Genomic DNA, 14,127 nt, shown 5'->3' on the forward strand with positions numbered 1-14,127 from the left:
TGCCCTTTCGTACCTAGCTAACAGTGCTTGAGTGTTGGCGATACGCCATATGTTAGCTGCCTGTGAAGCGGTTCTTCTGCCAGAGGCGTCTAAGAGTTTGGACTCTTATCGGGGAGTGGAGCGTCCCCTGATGTTTGAGAGTTGGCCCTCTTTCTAGCATTGGAGATAACAAGGGAGTCTAGTGGTACGGAGCCCTTAATGTACGCTGGGTCTGCTGGGGCAGCCTTGTATTTTTTCTCGATCCTGGGGTTTATAACCCTAGCCCGGACATAAATACCACAGGTGCATGCTTGGTAACTCCTTTTAGAATGGGCAGAATAGTGGTGGACCTCTGTGAGTTATCAAAGGTGTCCATAAGGAAATCCTCTTCCACAGGGTCAGTATGTAAGTGAACCCTGTGGTATTGGTCAACACTGTGCAGAAGTTGAAGAAAACCCATTGTGTCCTCCGGAGGGGAAGGCCTGGAGGGGTAGATGTCATCCTGTGGAACATAAGGGACATCTGGCGTACTATAATCATCCCAGGGGTCAGGGGAATAAGGTGGATCCCCTAGTGGCTCATCATCCGCACCCCTTCCTGTGTCATCAGAGGTGTCATCATCATCATCCTCCATTGGTGGAGGAGAATGGTGTGGTGGGGGTGGGGGTGGAGGTGGGGGAGGAGGTGGAGGGGAAGGGACCCTGAGGGGAGATGTGGCAATGTCCCTTCTTTTAGTTGGTGTAGCCGGTACAGGTGTATCCAATGGTCTCTTCTTTGTACTTAAAGTCAGCTGACCAGTCTTTTAGAAGAGTATTCTGTTTAGGGTCTGGTTTAAATATCTTTTGATAGAGGTTGGTCTTTCGGCGCCGACCGTTTTGGTTCGGAAGACTTGCGCGGCACCGACTCTGGAAAGGTTTTGTGCTCCTTTGGCTTAGAACTGTGATGTTTTACAGCCTCTGTGGCCTTTTTCGGATCCAAGGCTTTTTTCGGCTCCGAAGGGTGTGAATCCGAAGCTTTAGGGATCGGCTTATTGCTCGGTACCGAGTGTTTTTTCGGAGTCGATGGGGCGGTGCCTGTAGATTTCGGTGCCGAGTGCTTGGATGTGGAGGCAGCATTCGGCACTGAGGAGGAGGGCGGTTTCTTTTTCGGTGCCGGTGTCCGCTCGGTACCGATGGTAGACTGACTCGAGCCCGAGTCGCCTGAAGGATTAGTAGGCTTCTCTGCCGGGCCTGAGTGCGGGGCATGTGAAGCAGTCTCTCGGTGTGCACCTGGGCCCGCAGGTGAAGGTGTGACCAAAGCCTTTTTCGATGGTGTAGGGAGGGGGTTGGGGTCGAGGTCTCTACTTACGACCCGCTGCCCAGGAGTGATGTCCTCGATGTCGGAGTCGCTGACGGGGCCTTCTTCGAAGCGCTCCTGTCCAGGTACATCGACGCCCTCCTGGAAGATGTCATCGGGAATGGGCGCCGACGAGTGAGCCATTGTTCTCCTGGCTCGACGATCTCAAATGGTCTTCTTCGAGCGGAAAGAGGCACAAGCTGCACAGTCTCTGGCCTCGTGCTCCGGAGACAAGCAGAGGTTGCACACCTCATGCAGATCGGTGTGGGGAAATTTCGACCCACATTGAGGACATTTCTTGAATGGCGTCCTTTCCATTAGTCAGATACCAAGGCCCAGGTAGGCGAGAAGGCCTTCGTCGACGACCGGAATCGAGGACTTCGATGTTGAAAAGATGCGCGACGACTAGGGATTGCGATCGAAAATAATACCGGAGAAGGATGAAGGATTGCGTGTCGAGAGAGGAATCGGTGACGGTTCCGAACTGGAGCGCGAGAAACACATCCGAGCCCGATGGCGGTAAAAAACAATCTGAAGATGGAGCCGATGCCCATGCGCATTATCATCCAAAGGAGGAGTCACCTATCTTGTGACTTCCAAAGACTTTTCCAAGACAAAAACAAGTGCAAACATCTAGGCCCAACACCAGATGGCGATCTATGCTTAGTGTGTGATCTGCAGCTCATATGCCTCGAACATAAAGGTTACTAAATATTGTGACACCATTAGGGAAACAAGTCCAAATTAATGAGAATATCATAACAATGATCAAGACATATGGAAAACAAGCACCAACAGAAGATTTTGCTAAATGTGAGAAGACGAATTACAGTACATGGATAATGTATAATGCATTCTATTAAATTAAAGCAAACCTCTTCACACCCTGTATGCTTTTCATAACTACTTAACAAGATGCAGAGAAATTTCTTCTATAAGAAATTCATCAAAATATGGAGCGGAGGATGTAGAAAACAACATTTTAGTAACAAAATGGATGCTTACATTCATAGTTGTATCAACGACTGCAGTAGCTAAGTGTTCAGATACAGTGTGGCAGTCCAGAAAAAGCATAGGAATTGAACTTACATTTATGTTTTCAATGGGTACACAGGGGGAAAATGGGAACAGAAATAACATATGAATGGAAACCCTCAACTCGACGGAGCAGAGGCCTCCTTCATGGAACAATGAGGAATGGATTTAGGAAATGTTAGAAGCCCATTTTTCCAATAGTAAAGAGAAACACTAACTAGTATCATTAAATATGTAAATGGAGGGCATATTTTGTGCCTGGTCCTACCGGGTCCAAACAATTGTGTTACCCTGAAAGAGAACTTCCGGTGAAAAATACCACAGTAGTTCTCAGGACCCTTTCTGACATCATTCATCACATAAGCAAACATTCTAGAATGCCCAATGTTGGTCATTGTTAGAGATGCCAATTTGGGGAGGGAAAACTGTTTTCTATTTATTCTGGATGGCCTTTTGAAATATTTCCATTTAATGGACATACAGATTAGGAACCTTTACTACAAGCATAATGTTATATCCTCGTAATGTTTATGTATGTTACCCAGCCTAGCTGTCTCCTAGCTGCTCAGCCAGAGTGAGAGATGGTATCGGAATGTTGGTGTGACTGTGATGAATGGAATGCTTGGGTGCCTGTGTGGATGAGTGGTGACAGTTGGAGAAAGGCTGAGCAGCAGGAAGTCTGCTCCTGGTGGGGCTGCCTTAAGGGCTGGCAAATGGAATGTGGACTGATGTACAGTTTTACATGGAAACAATAAAGAAGACTTCAAACTCTTCCTGGCTACCCCCTCCCTTCTCTTGCCACCTCCTCTCAGTCAATGAGTGACTTCAAGATGAGAGAAGGTTCATGGAGAGGCACAAGAGGACATGGAAAGAGCAAGTGGTGTCAAAGTCGAAGTCAAGAGTCAGCGGACCTCAGCATCAGGCAGTTCCGCAGGGTTTGCAGTCTGCAAGTAAATACAAAGTCACCACAACAATTCAAAAGCAAAATAATATCAATAGTCAGAAAAGTCAAGATTACATTTGAAGCAGTTTGATGCTTGCACATTCATTATCAACAACAACTGTTTGAACATCTATGATGAATTATTGCAATGGGCACTGAAGACTTTCAATTAACCTCAATATTGTCTATTATGCTCTCCTTGCTCTCCCAGGTAAATGTTTCCCTAGTCAAGGATTGGTCTAGAAGTCGATCAGTCCAATGCAGAGCTATTTTTTTAAATAGCAGCGACAAAATGAAGTCATTTTAATGCCACGGTATTTCCTTCTAGACCAGCAGATTGTTAAAGACACCGACTGCATGCCAATAGCAAAAGATAGAGACATATGCTTGTATAATAGGGACTGGATGTATGGTACTTGCTCCAGGGCAAACATAGCCCTAATTGATTTCACACTATTACTGAAGCGTGTACTAAAGAAGAGATGAATACACTTTCGTTTTAACACTTTTCAAAATTGAAAAGGAAATCGGTTTGTTTCACTTTTATTAAATAAGTAGCAAATAGTGCGCAAAATCAGTTTTCCAACTTTTATTAAAAGGTTATTCATGGATTCGGATGCATTTGTTAAAGCCTTAATTAATATGTTAATAAACAATTTAAGTAATATTGTCTCCATTTCTTTACAAAATTGCTGCAGTATGGATAACAGTCTCATAAAAACCTCTGCAAGTCTTTATTACAACAGCTATTGTTCTAGTTCAGTACCAACAACATTTTTAAAGACATCAAATTGCAACTGGACAGTTTTCTATAACTTGCAAACAAGTCTGACAGAATGAAAACGCCTACACCTAGAGTCATATCTAACAAAACACGCTTGAGGTACACAACTCTGACCTTCACAGATTTTGAGTGTTATAAAAAGTACAGCGTTTATTACTGGATGCAAGAGAATCTTAAAGGGTGCTATCAATTTTAAGCAAATAACAACATGGGGTACATTGTGTAATTGGCACAAGAGTGCTGAGGTGTTTGGTATGAGGCATAAAACACAGTAGGGTCAAGATAGGACACGTCCTCATGTCTGTTTTCAAATGACCAGCAGCCATTACTTCGCAGTTTCTGTCTTCTGTGCAAACATGCAATAAGGAAACACCCATATATAGGTATTGCTAAGAGAGGTCAGGAAACAAAAATTAAAGCTTTAGTCTCCTACAACGAAATGCCTCTGACAAAGCCATCAGATGCTTGATCATACAGCCTGTAATCTCAGATTTACCCAAGTGTTGTCAGCTTGTCTATTAAATCGTCAATAGTGTAAACAAGAAGCTTGATGTCATCCTTTTCACTCAAACGATGTTGACTATTTTTACGAAGTATAACATCCACATCAGGGCTGAGAACACGTTCGGCTATTTGCATAGAAACATGCCAAGGCACATCTTCATCCTTCATGCCATGGATGAGCTTCATAGGGCATTTTATTGGAATTGGGGTGTTTAACAAACAGTGGTTTTCTGCTTCTTTAATGAAATTATATGGTATGTCATAAAATCCCTCTTCATTATATTTGGTAGGAACTTTCCATTGTCCTTTTTCCTCAATGTCTTTCTTTACCTGTAAAACAATTAAAAGAAAAAATTACATTACAATTTGTTTTTTCTGAAATACAAACATGTAAAGCCAGCAATTTTAAAAAAAGGATTATGGTAGCAGGGTATTTTCACAATATCTATCCAAAAAACAATAAACAAGCATTGGTTTCGGCCTTTAGGTCTGGCTTGTAACGAAGTACCTTCAATGACTTGTAAGTTTAGGCACTCATTGTCATCATAAATGCACTCAGACACTAACCCTTTCACTTGTGTATTCATCGACCCACTCATTCCTGCATTCATCTACTAACCATGCACAATAAAACAAACACAAATGCTCAACAAAAGTAGAAAAAAAGAAAAGATCCTCTGCCTAAATAGTATGCTTGCAATAAAAAATAAAATTAAACATAGCAGCAGGCAGCTGTTTTGCAATGATATTGTACCAATTGGATTAGTCTTTTAAAACTTCCAACATGGCCTCCATGTTAAGGTTTCATGTTTAAACATAAGTTTACTTGGACATTAGCCCTTAAAACCCAATACAAATCAATACCACATTCTTCAATTGCCTATGAGAAAATATCCACATAACTTCTTTTGGGATTTAATTCATAACTGTCCATATTTCTCAAAGAACATACAAAGTATTCTAAACCCACAATTTCTTCGAGGAAAAATCAAACACTGGTTCAAAACATCAATTTACATGAAAACACGTATATTAAAAACCATGTAAAATATTAATTCATGACAATCCATTTTTCTCAGAGATCGTAAAAAGCGCCACAAACCCACAATTACATCTAAGAAGCAAATACTCATGAAAACATCAATTGCAAGAAGGCGGGACAATGCATCACATTTTTAAAACAATGGTCTTAAAATCTTTCGATGCTCAAGAACAAGAGGAGGACAATCAATTAGTACATGAATAATAGTACATTTCCTTTGTAAAGTGCATATACAGCAGCCCTTATTTTCCCAGACAAAATGAGAATAGCTTTGAAAAGATTAAGTCCTATTCTAATGTTTAAAAGTTCTAAACGAAGTAAAGGATCCAGCAGCTATTAGAGATATGGGTTCATACCTGCACTACCCAAAGAAGACACTCATTTGGATTGAGGGTTTCTGAGATAAGTACTCCTTAGCTTTCTGAAAATTCAGACTCCAGGCAGCTTCCAGAAGTAACTTATGTGAAAAGGGTTCCCAACTAGCAAAAGCCTCTGCAGATAAAATATGATCTTTGAATTTTTATACATTCCTTGTGAGAGCCTGAGCCCATCAACTCACTCCGTTAGACTTCAATCCTACATACCTGTGCTATCCTTTTAGGGCTATCCAACAGAGTGAGATTATTTTTTTAAATGATGAACCGTATTTTTGTCACATATGCCCAAGTGATTAACTTTACTTCACATCCAATGCTCAGTACCATAGACCCCTTTGGGTGATTTAAAACTCATTTTATGAACAGATTTTCCAATGGGTCTAAAATATCCTCTTTATCAATACATAATATTTCAGACCTGTAAAGTTCTAAAAGACAGATTTTGTGCAAAAAGGCCTTTAAAAGTGGTGTAAGTGACCTGCCACGATAAATAACATTAAACCTCACCAGGGAGCCCACTTGTAAAAAATTCCTAGAACATATGTCCTGCAGATGTTCATTTAAATTCAACTTGACATTGAAGTATTACCCCAAATAATTATATATTTTGTATTATTAATATAGCAATTGAAACTGGGTACCTTTTTTCCAACAATTATGACCTCTGTCTCAGGGCTCGACAAATCCACTCGACCGCTCGCATTTGCGAGGTAAATTTTAAGAGGTCGAGCTATTTTTAGGTCCTACTCGCCCTTTCTGGCGAGTAGGAAAACATACTAACTTTTGTCCTCCATCTTTGAAAACGGAGCAAATGTGACAAGATAAAAAGATTTAAAGGCCTTTTTATTGCTCACAAAGCAAATGAGCAATAAAAATGCCTTTAAATCTTGTTATCTTGTCACTTTTTTTCCGCTTTCAGAGACGGAGGTCAAGTAGGTCACTGTTAGGGCGAGGAGATTTTTCAAGGTACTAGTCCTGCAGGACTAGTACCATTTTTTAGATTTTTCGAGCCCTGCTCTGTCTCATCTAAATTGATTTAATGCACAGTATGCGGTCAGGGCATCCGATTCCTTCTGGAGACCTCTCAAGGCATAATCTAGAATGACAAGGTTGTCCGCATACATCTAACAGGGAATATGCATTGCTCCCATTTTTGGGGAAAAGGAGTTTTTTTCTTTCAGACTTGTGGGGAGATCAGCTACATGCAAGCTAAAAAGGATCAGGGCTAACACACACCCTTGCCGACAGCCATGATTAATTTTCATTTATTTAAGTCTCCTCCGACCGATCCATCTCCATCTGAGCCCAATTTGCGGTATGTAACGTTGGTGTCAGGAACAACCTTTCCTTCGGCAATTTCAAGTATGCAATTTATTCGACAATCTTTCCCTATTCACCGTATCAATGGCCATGCGGAAGTCCAAAAACAACTGCACAATCTTTGATTTATTTCTAGGGATTTTTTAATTGAAGCCCATAGTGTAAAGCAATGAGCTGTTATGAAGTGTCCTACCTAAAAGACACCTTGTTCTATAGATAGGGGTTTGTTTTCTAAGACCCATTCGTCTAGCCTTTTGAACAATATTTTAGAAAATCTTTTTACTGTCAAGTACAAAAGTCTGATTAGCCAATAATTTGCTGTAATTCTACAATCTTCTTTCTTTAATAGAGGAGCCTATTCAGGACTCTGGGACGATTCATGTTATGGCTATCCATTGATACAAATACTTCAGATTCCCTGTCCACCAATCAATATATGTTTTTAGTACAACTGCTGGACTGTAATCCAGTCCAGTGGCCCTACTTAACCTAAACCCAGCTATCGTATCCTAGATCGGTCCTTTAAAAGATATCACTGGAGTCTCTGGGTCAGCTATAGAGACATATTACTGATCATTTACAGAGGGCGGGCCATAGATGATGTTGACATGTAACACCCAATCTTCTTGGGCAATCATGTGAGTTGGGGGCCAGTGTACATATTTGATATAATAGACACCAACCCGCAAAATGTTCTTTTATTACCAGCCTGTATGACCTCTAGCATTTTGTTCCATTTTTTTTTATTATGAGGACTTACTTTTAATTTTAATCAGGATCTTATATTCTCTTTGCAACTGTCTGACGTGTCAGGCCTGCCAATTGGCATGTCCTATGAAGAGACAGTTTTTTCCTGAACTCTTTTTTGTGCCATTTAAACTCTTCATCAAACCATCGTCTTATATGTTTGGTTACATAATTATTCCTAATGTTACCCTCAAGCATTAAAAAGGGTCGAAGAACTCTAATCACACACTCCTTTAAGGATACAAAACAATTTAGTTTATTAAAGAAAGCATTAAAATTAGCACCAAGTGAAAATATTATTTGAATTTCTTGCAACTGTTTTGGACCCAGTCCGGTGATTACTCTACAAGGAAAGTTCATAAGTAAAGGTAATACTATTTCAGTTGAAACGGTTTCCCTTAATGTTAAACCCCCCTCATGGTGTTCTTTCTTAAAATCCTTAAAACAACTTGAAACTTGGTGCAGGGGACGAAAACATATTCAATTGGATGGGACTCAGAGCCAAACCTAAAAGTGGCACCAGCGGGATTATCAAGGTTTCATTGACCATTCAAACTTATTAGGCTACTCCTGCTCAACCAGTTAGCAATTACATTCAAATTACCCCTGGTTGGAAAATTTGTCTCTGGAATATTATGTCATACAACAATTCAATAACAACTTTGCTTCCAAGCTTTCTAGGAATTCGGACAAATTGGATTTAATCTCTGTATGCAAATAAACATTTACTAAAATGAATTACAATCACTGAAATATGAGCCTACAAGCTTATAGTTTCTATCTGTGGGAATCTCCTTTGCAAGAAATAAGGACACTTGACTCAGGAGATTCATCAGGAACATGCAGGTTTATTCCAAAGTATGACAGGACCCATCCAATCCTACAGCCAGCTCTCTAACCAGAACAGCTTCTCACTCAACCGCTCCTGCTGTTAGAACCCACTTCAAATCATTACATTCTCTAACCTAGGTAACACATAGAACATTCCCACGTCATAATAATTAGCTAGAGATATCTAGGTGTCACAGGCAAAGCATCACTATGACACCCAGGATACCACACTATCCTTCTTACATTTCATACAATTCTGGTAGAGACGCATGTTAAGAGACAACCGCACAATCTGACCTCATTTCTTGTATGACCTGCTTTATCTATACATATAAAACTGTTTACATTTAGAAATTTTCAGAACGAAGCCTCCTGCAGAAGGATATTGTGAAAATCTTCTAAAAAACGTTGTAACTTATCTGACCATATGCACTGATCACAGCCATGAATATTCCAACTGCAGCATTTTATGCTCCTCGAGAATACAGTATCCTATGCATAAGAGCCCTGGCTTGTCCAGGGAAAGTTTTCATCATATTTGCTAAGGGGAGAGAAAGGATTGCTTACATTTAAGGACTGTACCAACCCTCATTAGGAACCACAATCGTCAAATTCTCTCCAGATGTATTAAAATGACTAAGCACGCAAAGACTCACATTTCTAGAATATTTCTAAGAAGGGTCCTGCTCTTGGTTAAAACAAACTTGATTACCTACCAACCCTCCATGACGCCTCAGTGCACTTTGTAGCTGACAGCTTTGTGATTTTATTACCAGACCTAGTAAAACTGATAACCCCAAGGAGTTCAAACTAACTTTCTGCTTTTCAAACAGTATTAGCCGTCAAAAGAGAAACGAAAATCAACTTTAGTTAATTCTCTTACGTCATCATTTGTTAAAAATCCAACAAATTTTAAGTCATTGGTCCCGATGTCTTATAATTCAGAATCTGATCGAACAAGGAAATGAGCTTTTCTCTTTTTAGAGGTCATGGTTTTCTTGCTTTTTCCCTTTTGCAGAGAATACCAAACTCCAAGGGATCGAGACCATGGTCTTCCCGAATCTGTAGTCAACTTTGGATGATTAAAATATTTTGTTCTTTCTCTAGTTCCGACTTTGACTTCTGATATTTCTTTTTGCTTTTCTGGGCAGGTTGGGTTGTAACTTTTGGCATATTGTTGTTGCTTCAAAATCATCCTGCATCTGGAATTTTACCTTTCATTTCCCTAGATGCCCCATCATCACAATAAATCCCATCACTAATTTGCTCCGGGAGTTGTCTCCTTTATTTTTCTGGCCATTACCTCACTTGCCTGAGTAGGGATTTTTTCCTTTGATTGTATTTGTCTCCTTTCCTTTAATTTCCTGCATTTTTTCCACAACGGCCTTGTAATAGAAGTCGAAAATGTTTCACATCTACTATTATAGACTTTATGTCTACCCAGTATAGACTGGTAGGAGATATATATATATGGAGCCCTACCCCTCTTCAATATTATTGGAGGTTCCCTTTTGGGCTTTATTGGCATCTATTATATTATCTTCTTTCATATTTATTGGCCTTCCCACTTGTGTTCTCTCAGAATATTCATTTACCGGTCTTATACGAGTAGGTAAGCAAATATTACCCTTTTGTAATTCCACATTTATGTTTTGCAGAAAGAAAGTGTGGGACAGTTGATTTTTGTTTAGCACAACCAAGGTTTTCAAAATGACTTTTACAGGCCCTTGAATAACTAGGATTACATCCAGTAGACTGGATGACGTTGTCGGCTTAATATTTTCTTCTCCAATCCGAAAAGGTGATGAGGTAGCTTCGTCTTCACTCCACTTATGACCCAATGCCATATCAACTAAGTTTTCTGGAACCTCAAGAAACGCGGACACTACACTTTCCGTGAAAGAGGTTGCATTTATCAAGGGATGCAATGTTATTCCTTCTAGGTATGGTGAGGATGATAATCTTGGAACAGGGGATGCTTCATATAAACCAAATGATCCTGCTAAATCAATACTTTTCTGAGCCTCCAAATTAATGCTTGCATTTACAGACTTGTCTGAATGAGGTTTTTGTACATGTCTTTCCATCCTTTTCTGCAAGAAACGTTTTGATACAAATTTCCTTATTGACATGAATAATGGTGTTCTACGATTTTAGTCTTTATGGGGGGGGGGGGGAAGGGGGCAGCGGGGGTTAGATTAGCTCCAAATCAGTAACCTTAATTTGCTGGTTGACAACAGAATGACATTTTCCTTGTTGTAGGGATCACTTTTCCCCTCCGCATTACGGTTCAGCCGGATCTTGTTAGACCTTAATATGGGCGTTGATGTGTGGGGGTTCCATATCTTTTCCAGTCTATTATGGCTTAAGTACACCACAGATGGGTCCCTTGCACACAAGCTGCGCCGACAAGCTGAACTGGCACCGGCTTCATATCCACTGCAATTGATCAACCCCGTTTTAATGGTCGTTAAGGATGGCTACCCAAACTTAGAGACCACCATAAGGTGACATTGAGCACAAGTCCAGAGCTGAAACTCAAAAACCAGGGGCATGACTGCGCCAGCCGCTACAGTATTGCAGGAGTACCTGTATCTTCCTCAGTTGGGAACTTCAAGATGGTACAATCACTTGTCTACTTGGGGTACAATCTTCGGAATTGGGGAACTTAATGGCTTTGCCCTGCCAGAAGATCCGAAACTTCCAATACTCAAGTAATTAGTGAGTAGTTGCCCAAAGTTTCTGTTCCTGAATCCTGAAGATACGTAATGGGGCAGACATTAAAAGTCTGTGACCGAGATTGGGAAGGTGGAGAAGAGCAGCTTGTACACCTGCGTGTACAACCCGGGCCAGTAGCACCAGCCTACTCACGGAGGCTGGTGAACTACATAGCTCAGAAACACAGCTAGCACCCCTCCACCACCGAACCCCTGGTACCAAGTGTAATGGTGGCTTGAGCAGCGCAGCAACAAACCGTAACTGCCCTCCCCCCCTGCACCAGCCCCCCCAACACTCACCCAAGCCCTTTCAAATTGGCAAAGATAAGAGGTGGCTAGAGCTTCGACAAAATGCTGGCGTGGGGGAGGGGGATGCGTACTGCTCTTTTCCACATGCACCTGTTTCTGCTCTCTGTGCGCCGCACTACATCCTCCTCACAACTGGAGCAGCAGGCCAATGACAGCAGCTGCAAGCGGAAACAGGGAAAAAGAGGCAAAACAGGTAAACAGCTTTCCAGGGGGTACATGGCATATGAGCCTAACTTGGCTGCCTCCGAACACCACAAGGGCTGTAGGTGCCTAGTGCAGTCACCGGCTGTGGGTCTGATCAGCTTCTCTGTTACCAAGCCGCTGGGCTGCTGATCACACCAACACTCAAGGCACTAAGTGCCACCACACCAGCAGTTTCCATCCCTGAACTATGCGGCCGGCGGCTCAGCAATTTGGCTCACTGCAGCTCCGCCCTAGAGCACGAAAGCACAAACCTAAGGTATCAGGTACACATTTAGAAGAAACATGTAGTCCACCTTAGAATGAAAAACAATGGTAAACTATGGACAATACCATTCCAAGATTGGTGTCCAGTTTAAAAGCAATGGTCTAGTTGGATGTGGTGTATTACAGATTAAATGAGCAGCAAGTGAGGTGCCTGTCAGCACTACCAGGGGGATCTATGGTACACTCTAAAAATTGATAAAATAAAAACTGGCCCAACAGCCATGGCACTGAAGTGCATTCATTTTCAGGTAAAGGTGTACATGGCGATCATGTAAAGAAACCATCTCACACAGGGAAATGGAGCAATGGGTGAAGTGGCCTGACCCATTGTCCTATACTGTAAGTTGACATGGCTGGAAGGCAAGCTAGAATGACACTCGAACAGAGCAATGGCACCAGAGGTCTGAGCAAAACGCCTCTAGGTATGCAAATGTATATATGTATGTGTGTATTCTTTATTGATTTGTTTTTATTACTACAGCTTGGCAGATTGTTAAATCGGCCAGGTCTTCCTATGAGGGTCTAGCAAGGATTATCACAATACAACTCTTCTACCCACAGGTTTTGTCAAAAGGGGTAATCACCACCAAAACCCTTGCCTACTATGGCAATTAGTGTGATTCTATTTAACAAAATATCAGTTTACAGGCTTTAACAAGGTGTAATAACAATACACCATCTGACAACTTTTTCCAGTGAACCAATCAGGCCTATATCCTTTAAAATTGGCTTGTTACCATAGCTAGATCCCGCCTCCTATATTGAACACAAGCTTTGAGCACAAGGGCTCCAAGAGTTTGTCAGAGGAGATGACCAACATCAAACACCCTTGCCTAGTATGGTGATCTATGCGATTACATGTAGAAAACCCGATATACAGCCTTTAACACCGTGTGATAACAATCCACCCTTGAAAGTCCATTGCTTTAACATGCATTTCACAATTAATAGGTCTGTCTACTGACTTTGTGGTAACTTTTGATAATAAACAGCTCCTACCTATGGCATCTGTCATAACGTTTCCCGTGAACCAATTTAGGCCTAATGCCTTTATCATTGGTTGGCCACCATAACCAACTCAGTCTCATTTAACTGAGCATAACCGTCTCACAAGGCAATAATCAGGCATGCAGTCAAAAAATTAAATATATACATACATAATTACAACTGGTAAAACAAAATAAAACCCCTTCTAAAATAGTTCAACAAGGATTTTCAAAGTGAAAAGGCTTCTACCTCTCGGGTCTGTCAATGGGGATTGCTAACATCAAAACACTTTCCTACTAATGCAGTTGGAGAGATTCGATGTAACAAAATGCTTGTCTATAGCTTGAAATACAGTGGAATAACCATGTATCCTTAAAGGCCTCTGGCTTTAACATATTTTTCACAATTTCATTTGATCTCAATTTCTAGAGCGCACGAATGCCCTTGGGGGTCTTGGCACTAGCATTAGCTAATAGCAGAACAGCCAGGCTTTCAGTTGTTTTCAAAAGCTTGTCATATTAGACTGACATTTTAGGTAGTGTATTCCAAAGTTGACAGGGGATGTGAACAAACCGTTTGCCACCCCACAATGCTTTCTTAATTCTAGGAACAATTACCGATTTGGAGACAGCAGATCGCAACAGTCTGGGCGTAATACACAAATTTTCTTTTTCAGGTACTCTGGTCAGAAGCCATGCAGTGCTTTATGTGCCAAACAGTGAGCCTTAAAGGCAACTCTTTTTAACTGG

At 41.2% G+C, this 14,127-nt stretch overlaps 1 protein-coding gene across 1 annotated transcript in view; it reads right to left on the reverse strand.

The window, feature by feature from the left end:
- Nucleotides 1-3,866: 3,866 nt before the first annotated feature.
- Nucleotides 3,867-14,127, reverse strand: part of ABHD10 (abhydrolase domain containing 10, depalmitoylase) — a 161,900-nt gene continuing 151,639 nt past the window's right edge. The window contains exon 5 of the mRNA XM_085622329.1: nt 3,867-4,910. Within this exon, the coding sequence (XP_085478455.1) occupies nt 4,569-4,910 (342 nt within the window). The 3' untranslated portion in view covers nt 3,867-4,568. The remainder of the gene's footprint in view (nt 4,911-14,127) is intronic.

Source organism: Triturus cristatus, chromosome 8 (genome assembly GCF_964204655.1).
Source record: "Triturus cristatus chromosome 8, aTriCri1.1, whole genome shotgun sequence".
Taxonomy (NCBI): domain Eukaryota; kingdom Metazoa; phylum Chordata; class Amphibia; order Caudata; family Salamandridae; genus Triturus; species Triturus cristatus.